The 22,301-nt window shown below is 41.3% G+C and overlaps 1 protein-coding gene across 1 annotated transcript in view; it reads right to left on the bottom strand.

The window, feature by feature from the left end:
* The window catches only part of DIP2B (disco interacting protein 2 homolog B), a 236,959-nt gene that overhangs the window by 113,971 nt on the left and 100,687 nt on the right, over window positions 1-22,301 (bottom strand). The window contains exon 2 of the mRNA XM_082664954.1: window positions 1,901-1,972. Within this exon, the coding sequence (XP_082521080.1) occupies window positions 1,901-1,972 (72 nt within the window). The remainder of the gene's footprint in view (window positions 1-1,900; window positions 1,973-22,301) is intronic.

The following is a 22,301-nucleotide window of genomic DNA, read 5'->3' as shown; positions in this document are numbered from 1 at the left end:
GGCATCCCGAGGGGGCAGTGCAGCTGTCTGACTCAGCGGGAGGAGACTTTACTACTTACAGCATTTAGAATTGCTATCCATGGTGATAAGAAAAAGCTGACCAACTTTTTGTTGGTTTTATTACTGCTTTTAAAATTCCTATAGATACTGCACCCCTCACTGCCTGCACTGGGGTGGCCCACTCCCACTGCCCTGTCCTTGGTGTCACGGGACGATAGTAAAAGGTTTCTGAAAAGGGAGGAGGAGATGGGATCAAAAGCCCAGGTGAAAGGACTGCCCTTGGCTAGGAGGGACAGATCACCTCTTCAACCAGAAGGGAGGAGGTGATAAACATGATGGGCACTGATGTGGTGAGTTTGAAGTCTAATAGCAGGAAGGAGATGCCATCAAATGGCTTCTCTTCCATGAGGTCACATGCAAGACCATCCCTACTGTGAGATGCTATGTCACATTCTCTTGGCCTGCTGTAACTAAATGTCTGCTTCGTCATATCCATTCTCACTAAGCAACCTTCTATGTGTGATGAAGCTCCTCTCGTAGGCCTGCCGGTGGGGCAAGAATGTGCTGACCACACAGACTTGAATGTGTCTCAGTGGTTTCTCACAGTAAATTGATAAACTGGTTTATGAACATGATTTGGTTTCTTTGTAGCCTGACAACAGATATGAGACAGATCATGGTCCTTTTTATAGTTACATTCCTTACTGAGTTATTTTCTCAGGATCTGATTGCTTTTGCACAAAGTGACTACAGTAAATCTCTGGGCCTACAGAGGCATGGACCAGATCCATAATTAAGCAGCCAATCAGAGGACTCCCCTTTTCTGCCATGCCTTGCTCAGCAAAAGCTGGCTTTTCATTAGCTGTCACTGGCCTGATTTCCACCTCTTTTCTCTCAATTCATTTCTACATCCATCTGTTCATTAAGATATTTTAAACTGGCTATCACTGAATTGACCTACTAGTTTTTGCAGGGAGGAATTTCCAAGAATAATGCAGGAAGTAAAACAAGGACTTCAGTGAAATCGATTGGTATACCACCATTGCTCATTTATTTATTCCATTATCCATTCAACAAATATTTACAGACTATAAACCTTGTGCAAGGCTTGATATTAGAACCATGGGGGATCCAAAGTCCTCAAAGGATTATAATCCAGAAATAAAAGCAATTATTAGTTCCACAAAACACAGTCTTGTGGAAATGGACTCTAACTGACGGCAGGGGGGAAGTTAGAAATAAAGAAAAAACTCTTTATAGTAAAAGTGATTAAATAGAAACAGGCTATCAAAGGAAATTCTGGAGGCTGAGTAACTTTAAAAATATGATGACTTAGAAACAGACAGCCTTGCCTAGAGGCAAAGGTTCCAGCAACCCGCCTGGAATTAAGCACAGAAGTGACTCAGAACTTTCTGATATATAAAGAACACGCCAGTCCCTTTGCAGAAGGAATAAGTCAGGCTGTGAAATAGTTTAAAAGTTTATTTAGGGTTCTTACCCCCAAATGCTCAGGGACTGCAATCCTTGGGTTGCCTTGCAAACTAAATCTGTCCCTCCTTCTTATCTTTGCCCCACTTGCTCCTCTCCATTACAGTTCATGCTCAGGCATTTAAAAGATGCAGTTTTTCCATAACCTGGAATTTTCTGCCATTGAATCATGTCAGCTACGCATAGACACACTACCACTCAAGTTCTGTATAAATGATTTGATGACGTTGGGTATTTTAAAAGTGCCTACCACACAGCAGATGCTCAATTAAGATTCATTTCCTCCTTTCCTTCCTTCTGTTTTTTCTCTTCCCTGGTGAGGGAGGGAAAAAACAGGAACCAACAAAAAAGACAGGTCTCCTGTAAGACAGCATTCTTACTGAAAAGGTTTAAACCACTTCTCATTGCCTACCTTGTGTCTGCGGGATGTAAGGAGACAGGAGTTTTGACCTTTTCTTTTCATATCCCTTCTGTGTGATGTCCCCTAAAATAGCAAGAACAGAAACTTAGGTTATGCATTATTCTTACTCTGTGGTTGTTCACTGTAGAAATAAAATTAATTACAGAGTGTTACAGAATTACTACATAGAGAGTAGGAAAAAAATGTATAGTTCTTTGCCAAGGATTTTGCTATGTGTGATTTCCCACAGGATTGGAGCTGACTTCTTGTGGAAAATTGCAGGGTTTGTCCCTACACCAATCTAGCAGAGCAGTATGCTGCATTCCATGTCAGAGATTCCCAAGTTCCTAGGGCACCCCTGTTTCCGTGGTATTTAAGATATACCAAAATGGAACGTGGCAAGGCTGGCAGACAAATGAACTTCTCTCCAAGGTTTTAGTTTGACCAAATGAATGCAATTGACTTCGGAGGTATTCAATTACATTGCTCTACAGAACCACATAAAAATCAAAAGTCCAGTTAAGGGGAGAAGTCAAGGTTCACGCACTGGGATGGGATTTTTGAAATGCACTTTTGCACCCTAGGATCTGTGCTGGAACTTGGAGCTGGAATTCCCATATCCTCTCCACTTGGTTCACTGGTTTGTATTATTTCTATTCATGTATGTCTTTTTCACAAGGTTAAATGAAAAAGTACATATACAATAAATGCAATAAGGATAAAACTGATTAATAGAGGAGAAACTCTGTGGCTGAAGAGTTCAAGAAATATGCTTGGTCCTAAAGAAAGGGTAGAAAATGGATGGGCAGAGAGCATGGTTAAAAGGACCAGGAAATGCAGCAGGAGAACAAAGGGACATTTAAGGGACAGTGAGTAATTCAAAGCTGGGGGAATAAATATATCTGGTGAATAAATATATGTGGTGGGGAGAAAAAAGCCTATTCTGATGGATACAGAGATTTGAAATCATGGGTGATGAACGTTAGATGTGTTGGCCTCAGCATCTGACTGATGGAGCAGATGGCGGAGAGGCAGCAGGGCTCACTGAAAGGCTTAAGCAGGCGAGTAACACTTGCATATCACAGAGTGCAGCAAGTTTACTCTTCCTGAGGAGCGTGGAACCAAGGTAAAAGCCAGAGAGGCTAGTTCTTGCCCCAGTGCTACTACAGTGATCTGGGCTAGTAGCTTAAATTAAAGATAGAGGTAGAAGGGATGAAAAGAAGTGAATGGATTAAGAGAGACATTAGGGAGGAAGACTAGATAGGATTTGATGACTGGTTCAGTGTAGGATGGAGAAGGTTTTTGGCTTGAGCAACCAGGCAGATGGTCATGATATTCTCTGACAGAGAAATACAGCAAGAAGTGCATGTTTGGTGGGTTGAAGAAGATGAGAGTTGAGCTTAGGAAAGGGCTATGAGACACACAGGAGGAGATGTCCAATCAACAGTTGGCTACATGAATCTAGAACTTCAGAAAGAGATATTGATTTGGAACCATCAGGATATAGTTGAAAAATAAATCGATACAATCTCTGGAATAATCTGGCAATTTCTATCAAAATTCTGATTCACCAACTGCACTTCTAGGAATTTATTCAACGATAAAATTCACAGAGGTGCACAAAAATCAGTATAGGAATATTCCCTGACCCATTCTTTGTCATGGAAAAACTGGAAGGTCTCTAGATGCTTACATTATAGACCATCTGTATCAGTGGCTTTCAACTAGGAATGACTTTGCCCTCCAGTGGACAACTGACAACGTCTGGAGACATTTTTGTCACAACTAGAGGAAGGGATGCTACTAGCATCTAAAAGATAGAGGCCAGGATGCTGCTAAGCATCCTGCAATGCACAGGACAGGCCCACGACAAAGAATTAACCAGTCTAAAGTGTCAGTAGTGTTGAGGACAAGAAACCCTGATCCACATGATATTATGCAGGTATTCCAAATGTACTGGCACAGGAAGCTCTCTAAAATATATTAAGGGGGGACTTCCCTGGTGGCGCAGTGGTTGAGACTCCACACTCCCAATGCAAAGGGCCCAGGTTCGATCCCTGATCAGGGAACTGGATCCCACATGTACGCTGTGGCTAAGAGTTCACGTGACACAACTAAGGAGCCGACGAGCCGCAACTAGGGAGCCCTCCTGCCGCAACTAAGGAGCCCACGTGCCACAACTAAGGAGCCCACCTTAAGGAGCCCATGTGCTGCAACTGGGGAACCGGCAAGCCAAAACTTGAGACCTGGCACAACCAAATAACTAACTAAATAAAAATATTTAAAAACTTTTTTAAAATAAAATAAAATATATTAAGGGTAAAAGGCAAGTTGCAGAACACTAGGTATAATAGGAACTAATTTTGTAAAAAAAAAAAAGGTAATAGAAATGTTTGCATATATAAAGAAAATAGTCTAGAAGGCTATATATATACACATATATTAAATGTTTATCCTTGGGGGAATGAGATTATGGGAGATTTTCATTTGTTTTATATACTTTAACAGAGTTTGATTAAAAAAAAAAAAAGCCTGAACGACTTGTATAATCTTGACAATAAAGTTTTTTTCATTAAGAATGAATAGTTCTGTAGATATATATTTGTTAACATAATAAGATGGTCAAATTATATAACAGGAAAAAAGGCAAGACACTAAACAGTTTACACAGTATATTCAATTTCTGGAATAACAACATTTTTCTACATACATGTATATGCACAGAAAAAATTCTGGATTTTTATACACCAAAATATTGAGTGGTTAGTTATGGCCTGCAAGATTATGGATTGGTTTTAGCTTCTTTGCAATTTTGCTTGCCTGTATTTTATAAGTTTTCTACAATGAGCATCCATTATTTCAAGAAACAAACATTTTAAAACTGCAATCATGACTACTTACTAGACTGTACAAATTTAATCACAATGGCCCTTCATCTCTGTTTTCCTAGTGAAGTAAGAAAAACCCACAGTGCATTTTTGGAAATCAAAACCAAGCCTTGTCAAATCAGCAAACTGCAGAGTTTAGGTAATCTCTAATAACACACAAAACTAATAGAGATGTGGGAGCCTACCAAGGAAACATTCCTGAGAAACAGGAAATCATGTCTTTTATTGCAAAAGAAACAAGCATTCTCCTGTCCCATTCCCCACTCACAAGCTCCCCTACCTCCACCACGCACACACACACACACACGCGCGCGCGTGCGCACACACACGCGTGCACACATGCCACTCCCTGAAAAGCACAAAGACCACTTCTGCTGGCTCAGAACACATCTGATAAAGTGAAAGGCCTTTAAAAGCTTTCTTCAGTGTTTAGAGTATCAACCATTCACTGTCGGTAAATGATCGTGGGACAAACTGCTAGACTTGGTATCATGGACATTACTCAACAACCAACCATCCCGGGTTTTGAAAAAGGTCAATAAAGAGAGTCTGATTCAGCCATGCCAATTAGCTCCATTTGTTCCATAAACGAGCAAAGACAGTGAAGAGCCCTAGGAGAAGATGCACTGCAAAGAGAAGTGAGGACTACGGTGATATAACTTACAAATGCCCCCTCCCTTTTCTCTGAGTACAAGACCCTGCTCAAAAGTCACCTCCTCTGTGACACTTGCCACCAATTGTTAGTCACTTCCTCCTGGTGCCCCTACAACTCTGCACACACTTCTGTGATAGCACTCAGCACATCACTGGTATTTTAATTATTGGTTTACACATCTACGTCCCTACTAGACTGTGCACTGGAGGGCAGGGCCTGTGTCTTGTTTATCTCTGTAGCCCGCCTGCAGCCCGGCACAATAGACACTTATTGAATGAGTGACTGAATGAATTGGTAAAATGAAGGCAGTGAAAGAACAATAAATCAACGAGACACATGTGCTTGGGTGGAAAACTGGAAATGGGAGAATGAGTGGGGAATGGGTCTTTACATTAGCAGGAGCTGAAACGCCCAGGGAGAGAAATTTAGTGAACCAAAAGTTTACTGAAATTCGACAGCTAGACCTCGAAGGTGGCCAGAAAAGCAAGAGAGGAATAGTGCATAAATCACTGGGCACTAAAATCGGAAGGAACTCCCACCAGATAGCGAGGTATCCCTTAGTCAGAGAGCAAGACCAGACAGAAGGAATTCAGTTATCCCACGTAACTGAATTTGTTATCCACATTTCTGTCATTGCCTCCTATAGTCTGTGCTCTTATCACTCTTACCACCTGTAGCTAAGCACTAAAGCAATGCTTTTTTTGCACTAAAAAAATGCTTTTTGCTGCACTAAAGCAATGCTTTCTAAACTTGCCCAATTTTTAAGAATCACCCGAGGAATTTGTAAAAATACAAATTCCCAGGCCCCTCCCATGAAGATGCTGATCCACTAAGCTTGGATTAAGATCCAGATACCTGTGTTTCTAACAAGTTCCTTCCAATGAGTCTCAAAATCAAATCGCTGCACTGAAGAATCCTGTCTGGAGTGTGCTGGACAGTTCTGCTGACTTAATGTGAGAAGGGTGCGTGAGAAGGTTGTCTCGGCGACATGGCCTCCAGGGAGAGCACGGAGCCTCGGGAGCTCACAGATACTAAGTCACACCACAGGCATTCTTACTCACAACAGATTTTTTGCCAGCTGGCATATAAAACAAAAAGGAGTGCCGTAACTATACCTGTATAAAATTTGCATTAAAATGGCATAGAGCTAAGTTAAACCTGTTGTTCAAGTTTTTTGAGAAGTAAACAAATACAGGGAGGATTAGCCTTCCCCTCCCACTAGGGTAACGTATTTCTTCACCCACTTAGTGAACACTCAGAAGAGTAGCCACTTCCAGAGGTCTGCAGCACCCAGCAGGTGTGAAGGCTCCTGGCCTGATAAGACAGGGACCCAAGAGACCAGCCCTGAGCAGTCAGAGACCCACGTGACCCAAGACTGTCTAGATGCTTCAGCACCACCACAGTCTTGAAGAGCCACACCAGACCGATGGAGAGATGGGTGTGTGGGGCAGAACAGAAAGGAAGCGTGTTCCCAACTTCTCTCCTCGCCACCTGGGATCAATGAAAGTGGCTTGGCTCAGGCAGCCCGCAATTCATCTCCCAGCAGAATGACAGAGCGCCTGGGAGGAGGTGGGTGCGAGCCTGCCAGCCAACCCAGCCTCTTAAAGGTCAGCGATGATAGGAGGAATAGTCCCACAAGTCAGTTAGCAGTTCGGGGAGTGTATGTTTACACTGGAGGAGCGGCACCATGCTGTGGTTCAGAACCTAAGAGCTAGACACAGCTGCACCTGGAGCACAGCCTTATCACTTCCTGGTTATCTGACTCTAGACAAGTTTCACTTAACCTCTTGATACGTGTCGGTTTCCATGTCTGCAAAATGGGGAACAATAATATCCATGTTGCAAAGTTTTTATTTGTGATTAAAAGTACTTAGTGTGGGGACTTCCCTGGTGGCACAGTGATTAAGAATCCACCTCCCAATGCAGGGGACACGGGTTCAAGCCCTGGCCTGGGAAGATCCCACATGCCGCGGAGCAACTAAGCCCGTGCGCCACAACTACTAAGCCTGCGTGCTGCAACTACTGAAGCCCGTGTGCCTAGAGCCCGTGCTCTGCAACAGGAGAAGCCACCGCAATGAGAAGCCCACACACCACAACAAAGAGTAGCCCCCACTCGCCGCAAGTAAAGAAAGCCTGCACGCAGCAACAAAGACCCAACATAGCCAAAAATAAATAAATAAAATAAATAAATTTTAAAAATTAAAAATATAAAAATAAAAGTACTTAGTGTGGGCTCTGGGATATCAAAAGTTCCAATAGCCATAAACATTTACTGAAGGCCTACCCTACTGGCTGGGTGGGGCAAGGGCAGGCAACTATGTTCAGAGAGAGGAGACAAGGCACACAGCATCACTAATGCTCCACAATGAAGCGCCACGGACAGGTGCACACCAACTGCAGCGTGGGGCCCAGAAGGGAGTGTCGTGCTCTCTACTTGGGTACCGAAAGAAAGCTCTACAGAGTGGTGACATTGGTCTGGGTCTGGCCTTTCTACTATCAGAGCTATGACATGAACTCCTAATGGCGCAGTCACTTATTGCTTTACTAGTTTTCCTCTGCTGCATGGGTATGGCCGTGTTTGGTAGTTCCTTTATGATTCTCATCTCCCAGAGAGAAGTAGGGCAATGTTAAGTAATTCTCACAGATGACCTTGTGCAGCACCCTGAGCAATTAGGTGCTAAATAAACACAGGGTCTGGGAAATTCTGGAGGGTCACCAAGTCGGATGTAAGTATGGTGTTGTTGGACAAGGATTACAGCTTGTTGAGAGCAAGGATTACAGCTCTAGCCATAAACTCTTTCTGCTCCGAAGGAAATAAAAAGGTATGTGCCACTGCAGCTCTGCCTCAAAGTCACACCTATTCAGTCAGAGGGGGCAATGGCTGGCGGGATTTGGAAGATGCCACAAAAAAACATTTTTGAGCACTGAATGGATGACACACAGAGTGTTAAGCAAAGATGAATAAAATAGTATCCATGTCTTCAAGAAGTTTCAGGTCTAAAAAAATAACTACGATAAAAGTGACAAGTGCTACATTAGAGATTATGTACAAAGTCTTACGTAAGTATGAAGGAAGTAACGGTGATAAAAGATAATTATAATATTCAATAAGAATAAATAAGTAAACAACAACAACACTTATCAAGGCCTTACTACGTATCAGTCTCCGTTGAAGAGCCTCACAGCAGTCTTATCAGGTGATATTATCATCATTCCCATGTTATAGGATGAGGAGAGTGAGGCACAGGAAGTTTAAGCAACTTGCCCACAGTCATACCTAGTAAGTGCTATGGTCAAGAACTGAACCCAGGCAGACCTGGCTCCAGGGCGCCTCCTCTTAAACACTACACTACATTCATTTTCAGAGAGAAGCTCCAAATTCAGCTTCAGAAACACTGGGAAGACTTCACAGAAGTTGCTCTTGGGTGGGGTCTTGAAGGATGACTTCAGACAGAGAGACACTGAGGGTGAAGACACTATTTCTCAAACCCTCGGCTGTGAAAGAGAGTGGCATGCTTGGAGCAACAGGCGGATATGAGAGCTGTAAATTCAGTCTCCCGCAAACAGGGCAGGACACTGGCCCTACCGCTGCTCCTGCAGGTCCAGCCAAAGGGGAGCATCAACACGGGATCCTCAGAGGCTTGAAGTTTAGGGCTTATATAATCTCATGGGTCATCAATTTACTTCCCCCTTCCTTAAATGCCTCTATATAATGCAGCCACCATTCTAGATTTTCAAAATATTCTGACAATCCATTTAATCTGCCAAAAACTCCTCTTCAATATACAGGAAAGGCATGACCTTTATGACAGAACAAGAAACTGAGACATGAAAAGATAAATATCTTTTTTAAGGATACACGGCTAGACTAGAATCTGGGTCTTTGGTCTTATTGTTCTTTGTCCATTGTTCATTTGTAAGTGGCCCCCAAATCAGACACAATAAAAGTATAAAACTAACGTATTGTTCATAAAATGAACAGCATGGGACAAACAATTTTTATGACTCACCCCAAAATATAGATGACTTTCAAGAAGGCATTAAACACCAGTGGCACCACCACTACCACCCTGCCTGCAACAGGGCTCTGGGTGAATTGTCTCTTTTAGCTATTTTTTAAATGAGACAGCCAACTGTAGAAAATGTCCAAGTGCATTAAAAAAACAGTCAGCAAGAAGTGATCATACATCATTACTAAATACTCAGCTAAGGGAGAATGTGGCCTCTCTGTTTTGTTAAGGAGTAATTAGGAGGGAAAGAAATGAGAGACTGAGAAGAAAAAGTTCTAGAGTCATCACCTTTGAATCTATACCTGTATCTAAATCCTATTCTATCCTCTACATGTAAACGTTAGACCGGGAAGGTGGGACATGTTGGCTATGACTGGAGATGGGGAGTCGGACTGGGATTTATGGCTATTCGTATGTTAGGAATATAAATACACACATAGAGAGAAAGAGCCAAAATATAGCTGAGAATGTGAATGGGGTCAGTCTTAGCAAAACTGAAAAGGGCAGAGGATTTGGATCATATCCAGGAGACATGGGCCAGAAGACAAAGAAAGTTATCGATCATTAAATTTTACCATGTTCTCCTTACAATGACAATTCCATTCAATGAATTACATGTACCAGCCACGGATCCTCCAAATATCCTCCTTCCAGAGGTGATACATAAAGGTTCACAAACATACAAAATAAAGGCTCATCATCACCGAAAACAATGGCCTTACCCCTTAAGCCAGATATAGAGGCATTTTGGCCTTTGTCTTTTCCTACCTAGTTTTCTTCCCTTATCTGAACTAAAAGGGGCTAAGAGGACTCCAAAGAATGTGAAACCTTGAATTACTTTTAAAACTCTCTGAAGTTTCTTTCTGCACATAGATAGGACTAATCTTATGTTGAAAGGAGGGTGAAAAGATACAATATTTTCATAGTCTAGCAGAAGTAAACCTCTGTTAAAATACTTCAATCTGCTGAAAGATGAGAATTTTTATTTTATCTAATTTTTCTTCTGGAAAAAATCAGTGATTCTAAAGTATTCAACTTGCAGCCTAAAAAAGCTACGGTCTTCTCTTCTTTTAACTTTGCTAATCTTACAAAAGATTTTCAAGAAAATTTAACTTCAAGACATTCAAATTTCCATTCTCTGTAGATGTCCTCTCACCTCATTTAGGACAATAACTAGACATTTCCCACATCAAGAACTTGAGAGTAAGCCCAGACTGCTTTCTCCCAAAACTCAAATCATAGAATTGCTCTGGCTGCACCGTTCTGTTTTCTAGGTCAAATATATATGAATTCTTACAGATGGTATTTCACCTAAGGCACCCAGCAAGTTCAAACGAATAAAAAGCAACAGAGTAAAACACTTGAAACACACGGAGAAACCAAACTCTAAGGCTGCTACATCAACAGGCAGCGGCTAAACTAATTCATCTAATGCAAAAGGTATGTTCATGTGTCCATTAGAAAAACTATGTCTGCAAATGAGAGATCTGCTATACAAATGACCTGGATGTTTAACCAGGACAGGAGGAATCTCTGAGATGGTTCAGCCAGTAGAAGCAGCACAAGGTTTAGCAACAGGCAGACCTGGACCTGGGTTTGGACCCTCAATCTGCCATTTACTGGCTCCTGGACAAGTTACTGAACAACTCTGCCTCAGTTTCATAATAGGTAAAATTGGAACAACTCCTACCTTGAGGGCTTATGATGAGTCTTGAATGAGAGAATATATACAAAAGTTCCTGGCACGTAGCACACACTCGACTAGCTGTATTTGACACCACCCCAGCCCCAGCCCCACCCTTAAGTCCTAATATTAACTTTATCCTTAAAAGGGTTATTTAGAAAATTCTGGGTTGGTAGGTTCTCTTTAAAAAAAATAAAAAAATTTAAAAGAGGAGAGAGTGCATTGTCTCTAAAGACACATCATGGCACAGTTCTAGATCCTTAGCAGTAGGAGCCAGTGAAGTTAGTGACTTTGGGTGCTAAGAGTCTAAAAGAAGAAAAACATATCAAAGAGGAAGAACAAATATCTAAACCAGAAACGAGCAGATTAGTTCAAATAAATATATATAAATGTCTGTAAATAAAACTGTGCCATTATGCACAAAACAGGATGACATGCATCTGACTATGGATGTTGTAGTTTTAATTTAGGGCTAAAACTGCAAATGCCTCGAGTGGGTGGGGAATGGGGAAAAAAAAAGAAAGAAAAAGAGAAAACAGGTAATTTTCTTTACAGCTTCTTTTTTCCCTGATTTTTATCTTTAATTTTCCTCAGAAAATTAGAAAACCATTTCTTACAAGGACAGCTAGGTATATGCAATTACTCTGCCTTTATTCTAGCATCGATCAGAATAATTTTTTTAAACTAGGCAATATGTAATGACATCTATACCATTCATCGAATCTGAATTGAACAGTGCATGGTGCCAGGCAATCTTTGTCAATGGTGCAGATGAAATTAACAATGAATCGAAAATCTGAGTATGTCCTCTCTCAAGTACAGAAATAAAGTGAAAATTTTTAAACACAGGAAGAATTTTGTTGGTAGCTAGTTCATACTGCTCTGGAAACCAAAGATGCTCAGGGAAAAATATAAGTAGGGAGAATACCACCACTGTTGTAGTATGTGGATCACAAAATAAGCAACTTGTTTGATCTCAGATTCCAGGTGTCAGAAGACTTATGTTTTCTTCTCTGTTTTGCTCCAAACTAGGTCTCTGATCCTGGGCAAGCCACTATACTTCTCTGGGCCTCGGTTTCCATATATGTAGAAATAAGGATCAAATGAGCTCTAAGGCTGCTTTTGGTCAATGTTTGATGAACGCCACTTGCCTGGCACTGCTATGTGTGACAAGGCAAAAACCAAGGGAAGGGGCTTCCCTGGTGACACAGTGGTTGAGAGTCCGCCTGCCGATGCAGGGGACACGGGTTTGTGCCCCGGTCCGGGAAGATCCCACATGCCATGGAGTGGCTGGGCCCGTGAGCCATGGCCGCTGAGCCTGCACGTCCGGAGCCTGTGCTCCGCAACGGGAGAGGCCACAACAGTGAGAGGCCCGCGTACGGCAAAAAAAAATGAGCTCTGGGTAAGATATATACATTCTCTCCATCACTGTAGAAGGTGGGAGCTGAAAGCTTGGGTGTGAATGATATCATCAGAGGGAGTACAGTGTGAAAAGAGAAGAAGGCCAGAAAAGAAATCCTAGAGAAAACTAACATTTAAAGAATGGGCAGAGTTAAAAGAGATGATACTGGGACACAGCAGGGAGACCAGGAGGGCACAGGGGGACGGAGGAGAGAAGAGGGAGAGGGAAAGCGAGAAGGAGATGATGAATAATGTACACTGTCACAAATGTAAAATCAGAATCGAAAAGCACCAGCTAGATTTGGCAGCTAGATCGCCAGTGGCCCAGTTAAGAACAGTTTTAAAGGAACTTGAGGAAGAAGACAGATTATTTACAGTACTAAAGCGTAGATAAGTGGTAATATGAGAGTAACAGATTTTTTTCTTTCAATATGTTTTGTTATAAAGTGAACAAGATATGGGGCAGTATCTACAGAAGGCTACAGAGTCAAGGAGAATGAGTCTTCTTTTCTTTCTCTTGAAGATGGACAAATTTATGTATTATAGAGAAAGAGCTATTCGAAAGAGGGTGAAACACTGATTCAACCAACAAAAACTAAGAACTCGCTACCTGCAAAGCACTACTTTAGAGGTACAGAACAGAAGAGGATGGACTTGGTCCCAAAATTTATAGTCATGGTCATGAGTTTTCCAGCACAGAGATATCCTTATAATGACAATCATATAATGAATGGCTTAAATACAAGTTTGATAAGGGCTGCACAGAGGTTGTCCAGGGGCTGAGAGGGCTCTGACAGACGTCAGCAGGCATGTTGCTCAGCGCAAACCTGCAGGCAGTTTCTGGGCAGCTAGCTGGGTAACGCTGTTCTGAGGAAGTGGGTGACGTTTAAACTGAGACCTTAAAAAAAAATGAATACATTAATTATTTTGAAAACGACACAGAAGCTGGGGGCAGGGGCAGTGGGCCTGCAGTAGCGCTAAGCACATCCCCTGAGAAGACCTTGAGGGGGACACGTCTGGGAGGGAGCACAGCTGAAAGCCAGTGCGGCCAGTGGGGTGAGATGAGGTAGGGGAGGCAGCAGGGGCCCAGATCCTGCAGGGTCCTGGAGACCATGCAAAGGTTTAGGGATTTCATTATAAATGAGAGAGAAAGCCTTTGAAGGGCTTTAAGCAGGAGAGTAACATGATGAAACAGAGCCAGGGAACAAGGCAACTGACAAGGGCTGAAGTTCCTGAAAGGATTAGAGGGAATAAGATCCAGAGCTGGGGGTAGGGGTACCTCATGGGTCAACCTATGCTGGGAATGTGGTCTGTGTCCTTGATCTGTGAGTGCTTCCTGGGTGTGGAACCGTTTATCCTCAGCCCTTGGGCTGCCTGACAGAGCTTAGAGAAGCTGGGAACCCTGGAGCAGTCACCTCAAGCAGGCAAACAGCCTTTTTAATCCCCCTGTCCTGAGCAAATATTATCATTTTCTGTGTCTGTCAGGATGCATGAAAGATTGGAAGTGCTGTAGGACTTTAATGATATCCCTTTCTCGGAGAAAGGAGATAAGGATGGATAAGGCAGTACAGTTGCTGAGGGAGCCCTGGGGGCGGGGGTGGGATGGGGGGCAGAAGACAAAGGGACTCTGGTCAGATGACCTCTAAATTTCTTTCTGCATAGGCATCAGAGTAAAGGTTTTTGATCTATTTTCCCCCTACTTTCATTTAGTACTTACCTCATGCCAGGTACCATTCATCAAAACATTCACCATGTAGGGACTTCCCTGGTAGCGCAGCGGTTAAGACTCCGCGCTCCCAATTCAGGGGACCCGCGGTCGATCCCTGGCCAGGGAACTAGATCACACATGCATGCCACAACTAAGAGTTTGCATGCCACAACTAAGGAGCCCACCTGCTGCAACTAAAGGGTCCATGTGCCGCAACTAAGGAGCCAGCAAGCCACAACTAAGGAGCCCACCTGTTGCAACTAAGACCTGGCACAACCAACCAAATAAATAAATAAATAAATAAACAAACAAACATTCACATGTGTTAACTCACTTAATCTTCAAAACAATCCCATAAGTGGTATTATTATTAGTCCCAGTTTTCAGGTGACAAAGTGAGGCACAGGGAGATTAAGTTACCTTCACAGGACACACTACTGTGAGAGAGCCAGCTTCAAACTAGACGGTCTGGCTCCAGGGTCCAAGCTCTTAACCACTACTCAACACTGCCTTGCTAAGGCTCTTTGCTGAGAGGGACCAAAGAGCTGGAAGAGAGGGTTTTGGTAAAGATATTGAGTTGCCACTATAAGAATAGGAGGTAAAGCAGGAACTAACACACCATCGTAAAGCAATTATACTTCAATAAAGATGTTAAAAAAAAAGAATAGGAGGCACATACTCTGAAGTTGATATAGTGTGTAGTCCCAGCTCTGCCAGTTGTGTCTGAAAAAAGTTAATCTCTCTAAGCCTCAATTTCCTCAGCTATAAAACAAAGATAATAGAATATACACTTTGTGAGGATTAAAGCGATAATACGTGCGAAGTTCTTAGTTCCTAGCACTTAATAACATCTGCTACTCTAATGGCAGAGGGGGTTAACTAAAGAGATGAGAGTGTGTCAGGCACTGACGAGAGTCCAGGGAGAGAGGAGAAAAGGAACTTTTAGTGACACCAATTTCCAGTTTTGTGATTTTCTCCAGTAACCTCTGGGAGAAGGCTGATGGTCTGAATAACTGAGAGCTGGGTTTTAACAAGAAAGGGGAATGGAAGGGAAGGAGGATGATGGGACCCAGGCTAGCAAGTATTTATTAACAATCAATCAATAATAAATACTCGTTGAATAAATGATTTGTAATACCATCAACCTAACTTCTATAACTTTTTAAAGTTTCTATGGGGAAAGCACTCAATTCACCTTGAGATAGCAGAATACATCACCCTCCAGAAGAAATAATAGGATTCCAAAAGGAGAGAGTACCGAAAGGAATTAGAGAAGGGAGATCAGGAAGGTATATAAAGGTTCCCTGCTAGGCTAATTCTCCTTTCCCACCCCCCATACCTGTTTTTCATTTCTCACTTTGAACCTACTAAACACCAAAAAACAACAACAAAAAACAACAACCAAAAAACAAAAAAAACGATTAAAGACAAAAACCATGAAAAAAGTGATAAGGAAGACTAAAGATTAGTTTATGTTGTAGAAGAAACACTAAAAATTGAAATGTTCTTTGGCATTTCCACCTAAAAGGCCTGGGGGGCAGGGGAAGAGTCTATAAATGAAGAGATAATTGCTGGTGCAGGGAGCAGCTTTGTGGGAATTGGTAGAAACTGAGAAGGGGATCAGGTCTGGTAAAAGAGTGACTGAGGGATGGGTTACTAGAGGAAGGGAGAGGATAAAGCTATCAGAAGAGGAAAAGGGAGTTCCTAAATCCAATGGGGTCCATCCTGAATCAGACTTCCATAAAAGATGGCCAGATGCTGCTGCCAGTTCCTCTTTCTACCATGGCAAAATTTAAAAGAACTAGCTGGTGGTCACTATTTTTAAAGATTAAATGAAAACAACCCACACCCCTCAATGAAGCCTCAACAAAAAGAATAAATGTTAAATGTTAATAATACTCTCAGGAATAGAGGCTCCCTGAGCAAAAGCAAAAAGAATAAAAATGATCTTGCAGCTACACAATTGGTAATAGAAAGCTGCCCGTGGCTTTTCACTGGCCCAGGAGATAATATCCTTAGCAGGTAAAAAAAAAAGTAGAGTGAAAGAAAGAAATGGGATAAAAACGGCTTAAGGATTTTTACAAATGACTTGTAATTTTGTATACACCATTCACCAGTGTTTAGGAGCTGTAACTTTCGGTTTGGCTGACAAAGAATGGTTTCTTTCTTTCTGTAATGTGTGTGTCTCTTGTTTCCCTGGAGATATTTAAATCTCCAATACCATTACCTAAAAAATCTACTTCTTTCCCGCAGTTTCACTTGGAGAAAAAAACAACAACAAATTCCTTCCTAAAATAGCAAAGACAACAATGCGAGGAATAATACTTCAGAGGCTGAACAGATATTTCCTGTACTTCACTTGAGGTACTAATCACAATCAAAATTAGGAATTAAAAGGAAAAAAACACCATTACTGACACTTATCCTCAGTAACAACAAAATACCCAGTATACCATTCTTGCCCTACCCTCATCACCCCCCCAAAACAAGACACTGCTTGCTACATGTCTGAATATTACAAAAATAAACTTTGAGAGCTGTCAATACATGGAAATGTGAATATTAAGCAGGATAAACATTCATCATAATAACAGTAGTGTAAGTAATGAGAAAAGCTACTGTTCTAGAGTAAAAGCTAGAAATAATCAAAAGTTGGATTTGTTTAATTAGTAGCTGTATACTTAGAATTTTTTTAAAACTTTACTATTAAAATTCTTTCATTCAAAATATTTTGTTGAGACTTCCCTGGTGGCGCAGTGGTTAAGAATCCGCCTGCCAATGCAGGGGACACGGGTTCGAGCCCTGGTCCGGGAAGATCCCACATGCCGCCGAGCAACTAAGCCCGTGCACCACAACTACTGAACCTGCGCTCTAGAGCCTGTGAGCCACAACTACTGAGCCCGTGTGCCACAACTACTGAGCCCGTGTGCCACAACTACTGAAGCCTGCGCACCTAGAGCCTGTGCTCCACAACAAAAAAAGCCACCGCAATGAGAAGCCCGTGCACTGCAACGAAGAGTAGCCCCCGCTCGCCCCAACTAGAGAAACCCCACGCACAGCAACAAAGACCCAACGCAGCCAAAAATAAATAAATAAAATAAATAAATTTTAAAAATATATATATATTTTGTCATTGTGAATTTGAAATACTATTTCTTTATTACCTTTCCCATTTGAAGTGTTTTTGCAATGTAGTTTTTTCAGAATGCAATTTTGATATTTTAACAGAACATGAAAGGTGAGGAAACAGTATAAAAAACCAAGTATAAAAGAAAGAAAAGCCAAGCATAAGCAGTTTGTGTGCCAAGGAGTTTAAAGACAGACAAGTGCCCCCACCAACTCTTCTTTTCTTCTCCAGAAGAGAATTTTTAGCTGGGTAAAACAACCCTCAGGATAAAAACCACATTTCGCGGTCCCCTCACAGCTAGGTGTGGTCAAATAACTAAGTTCTGGCCAATGTGGTCCAGACAGAAAGAATGTGTGCAACTTCCAGGTCCTGCTCTTTAAGGGAAAAAGCACGTCCTCCCTTTTTCTCCCTTCCTGACAGCTGAAATGGGACTGTGGTGAGCAGTCATCTTGGACACGGGCTGACGGCCAGATCCAAGGATGGTGAAGTTCAGGACAGAAAGAGCCCAGAGACTGACGACCTCATGGAGCAGAGTGGCCACACTAGTGCAGACTATTACATAACACAGAAATCAACTTCTATTGGGTTTAAGTACCTGTTATTTGGTATCTCTGTTACATACAGTCAAACCCATAATTCGACAAATATATAGTAAATGAAGTGATTTCCAGTCTGTGGCAGCAAATAATTGCTGCTACTTGTGTCCCCACCAGAAGCACAAACCATGGCACTAAAACTGTTAAAAGCTAATTTAACTGTTACATAGGTGAGACATACCCTCATCAACTTCTCACTGTTAATCCTCTTGATAAATCTTTTTTCACAACCAGTTTTATGCATATGTGATTTTGATCCAGGCTGAATTCTTATAAAGTAAATCTGGTTTACTTATCTGAAATCAAAATATTGCACAGCAACTCTTTGTAAAATTATCTAAGAACACACATTAAGAGTCTTGAACTGGGCGCATCAATACACTGTGCATGTTAAATATTTCTGATAGATGCCGTTTCCATGAAAGGTTTTTAGCACAATCAGGATGGCATTTCTATACTGTGCTTGTGTTTATTTTTATTCTTAAAGTTAAAACAGCAATCATTTGATATGCTGAGCTCCCCATCAAAATATTACCTAAATAAACCCCCAGTTAAAAATAGATGCTTGAACACAAATTCCAATTACCAATTTGCCAACTGTTGAAGGACTATAGCCTGGAAATAAGCAAGCTGTTTGAGGAATGATGTTTTCAGACTAAGAGCTTGCTATACCAGAGCCATTAGTAATCCAGGAAATTCTCTGAGCTTCAACAAGAGCAACTCTGCTTTTACTGATAACACTCAATCATGCTTCAGTGTAAGACTGTGTTTGAACAAAAACCCCTCACCTTAGCCAAAAGACTTTAAAACTACCTAATATACAGCTAATAGACATAGAGCAATAAGCATATAGCTACTGCTGAAAAAAAATAGCTGTCAAGTAAAGGAAGAAAGATAAATCATTGGAAAGACCTGATGTGATGAAAAGAAGTAATGAGATTATCATTAAAAAAATTGTTTTTAATGTTTAAAATCTTTTGGATATTCCATGTCTGTGTGACGCTCCAAAAGTCAAACAGATCTAGGTCGTCAGCCTAGCTCATCACTTAGCAGCTTTTTCTCTTTGGACCACTTACTTAAGTTTCCTGGGTCCTTGTTTTTTCCATCTGTAAAATGAGGAAACCTGTACCTGTCTCACAGGACTGTTAACAGGATTGGGAATGTACACAAAGCTCCTAGCAGTGTGCTTAGTTCAGAGCAGACAATCAATAAATGCTACTTCCCCTCTCCACCCACTCTGCCCCTGCCACCAAACACCAAACTCTCAGAACAAATTTCAAATGAAAGGGTTCTAGGTGGGTTGTATGCCTTTTTGCAATGAGTGATATTTATGTTGGAGATCAGCTAAAAACACTTCCCTGGATGAAACCATACATTCACACAAAAATTTGCACATGCATGTTGATAGCATTATTCACAACCAAACAGTAGAAACAATTCAAATGTCCAACAACTGACGAACGGATAAACAAAATATGGTATGTCCAAACCCAGAATATTATCCAGCAATAAAAAGGAATAAAGTACTGGTACATGTTACAACATGGATGGCCTTGAAAACATTATGTTAAGTGAAAGAAGCCAGTCACAAAAGACTGAATTTTGTATGATTCCATTTACATGGAATGTCCAGAAGAGTCAAATCCATAGAGGTAGAAAGTAGAAGGGGTGGAGTGGATGGAAAGTGACAGCGATGGGTATGGGGTATCCTTTGGGGGTGACGAAAGTGTTTTAAAACTAGATTGTAATGATGGTTGCACAACACTGAACTTACTAAAAAACACTGAATTACATACTTTAAATGGGTAAATTATGTGGCCTGTGAATTATACCTCAATGAAGCTTTAAAAAAACCTCACTGCGGGGCTTTCCTGGCAGTGCAGTTGTTAAGAATCCACCTGCCAATGCAGGGGACACGGGTTCGAGCCCTGGTCCGGGAAGATCCCACATGCCGTGGAGCCACTAAGCCCGTGTGCCACAACTACTGAGCCTGCGCTCTAAAGCCCACGAGCCACAACTACTGAAGCCCACGCACCTAGAGCCCATGCTCCGCTACAAAGAGAAGCCACCGCAATGAGAAGTCCGTGCACCGCAAAGAAGAGTAGCCCCCCGCTCATCGCCACTAGAAAAAGCCCGTGTGCAGCAACAAAGACCCAATGCCGCCAAAAATAAAATAAATTTAAAAAATAAAAATAAACCACCTCATTGCATCTAAAATGTAATAAATCAAATCATGGCTATTCAAAATATACTATCATCTAGAAAATAGACTACACTGGTGGGTATGTGTATATAAACCTCTAAGTCACTTTATAATGTCTTTAGCAGTTCATCATGTTTATTTCTTTCTACTCATTATATACAATGGATGCCTTATCTCCTGTGCACCTCAAATGATACCAGCTATGTACCATACTTGAGAAAACTGAGAAGAGCCACTCAGCTTAAATCTCTTGTAGAATTCTAATTGATATACATTCTTTTTAAACAAATAGAACATTTATGAAAACTGACCACATACTAGACCATAAAGTAAGTTATAAACATGTCAAAGAACTGCTATCCTACCGACCACTTCATATGTCAACAATACAGTACAAATCAATAAAAGGTAACTTTTTTTAAAGGCCGGCTATAAAAAATAGTCTACTGTGCCACTTACTTGTATTATATACTGTGCATGTAATATATATATACTGCCACTTGATAATGTTAGTTCATAAGGAAATGGGCTGAGGTTGGGTGTATGTTTGCATACTGCCAACAGACCTCGTTATATTTAACACATTTGTTTCTCAAAAAATGTATATAATCAATCATATTTAGGAGCATTTGGGAATTTGCTATTTAAAGCATTCATGGAGTAAATCTTTTTGTACTATAAATAATTATTGCCTAACTCATCTGCACTTAATTCTTTCAAAAGCTTATTCTGTATTTCGCAGAGAATTCAGTACACTATCACTATCTGGGAGAATACAATCCATCAGGAGCTTGCATGAGATGCAAAACAATACAGAGAAAGGAATTTGGTGCTCTGGTCAGTGCCAAGGTCAACATTTCCCCAAAGTGTTCTTCTAATTCAGCAAGCCAAGGCCTGGAACCAGTCCATGGCTTTATCATCACTGTGGATTTATCCTTGAGCAGTTCCTGAGAAAAGACCTCCACTGGGTCTTATCTCGGCAGAAAAATGGGACCAAGCTTCAATCACTTCAGGTGACCAACTAGCTTAAAAATCTGAAAGACAGCCACTGATCTTCCTCACCACTAAAATGGCAAGCCAAGTCATAGCTCTCCCCTTTCCTTTCCAGGCTAATGTCACAGAACCACTTGAGCCTCTTTTGAAAGACCCAATTCCCAACTGCTTGCTTTTTATTAGACCAGGCAGTCTTCAGATGAAGACAAAACTAAGTGCTCATTTCTTGGACTGTGATGTTCTCTTCTCCTGGTTCGCCCACCCTCCCTAGTCCTCTTTTCAGACCTGGACATATCAAAGGCAACACTATATTCTTTGCTAATTTATAAAAAGGCATGATCTTGTCAATCTTGTCTATTGCCTCTTTAAATTGACATCACTTGTTTATTTGCTTGAGAAAAATAGTTGTTGCAAATATTAAATACTGAATTTTAACTTAGATACCAATTATATTGCTGAACAATGTATGTATTAAGTTACATAAACTTTGATACTACCATACCATTTGTGAGTGTGCAAATTGCTGCTCTATTTCTACCTCATTTCTTTCTATAGATTCCTAGAAGGGAAGATGGAAACTACTTTAGTAAATCAATATACAAGCTTTAAATTTGAAACACATGAACCTGCTCAAGGCTGACAAGGGGGATTTCCAGAACTCCAAACGCTCCTTTGTGATCCAGCCCTGAGTGGCTAATAACAAGAGCGAGAGAACTTTTGCTCTCTGATCACAGGATCATTATGTTGACTTATATAATAGGATCAGTAACTGTAGAACCAGGAGAAGACAGACCAGAAAACACAGGGGTGAAGATGGTGCCTAGAACAAAATCATATGCAAACAGATTTGGGCTCTTTAGAGACTGGGGATGAGACAGGGTAATATTTAAGTGCTAGAATAGAAGTAACAGGTTAAATAGGAAGCAAGGTGTAGTAAGAATGCATAGAAACATTACAAAGGCCGACAAAAACATCCTACTGTGAGGCAACGTGGCATACTCGTTAGTGTCCCAAATCTGGAGCCAGATGCTTGGGTTTAATGCCTGGCTAAGATGTAAAAACACAATGTATAAATCATAAAATATATAAAACATGAAAAGCAAACATACTTTTAAGTTAAAAGGCTCCCCTGGTCAGCCTGTTCCACA

This window comes from Grampus griseus (genome assembly GCF_964374135.1).
Source record: "Grampus griseus genome assembly, chromosome: 11".
Lineage (NCBI taxonomy): Eukaryota > Metazoa > Chordata > Mammalia > Artiodactyla > Delphinidae > Grampus > Grampus griseus.
Note: the sequence above shows the minus strand (reverse complement) of the source record. Positions and strands in the feature narration are given on the sequence as shown.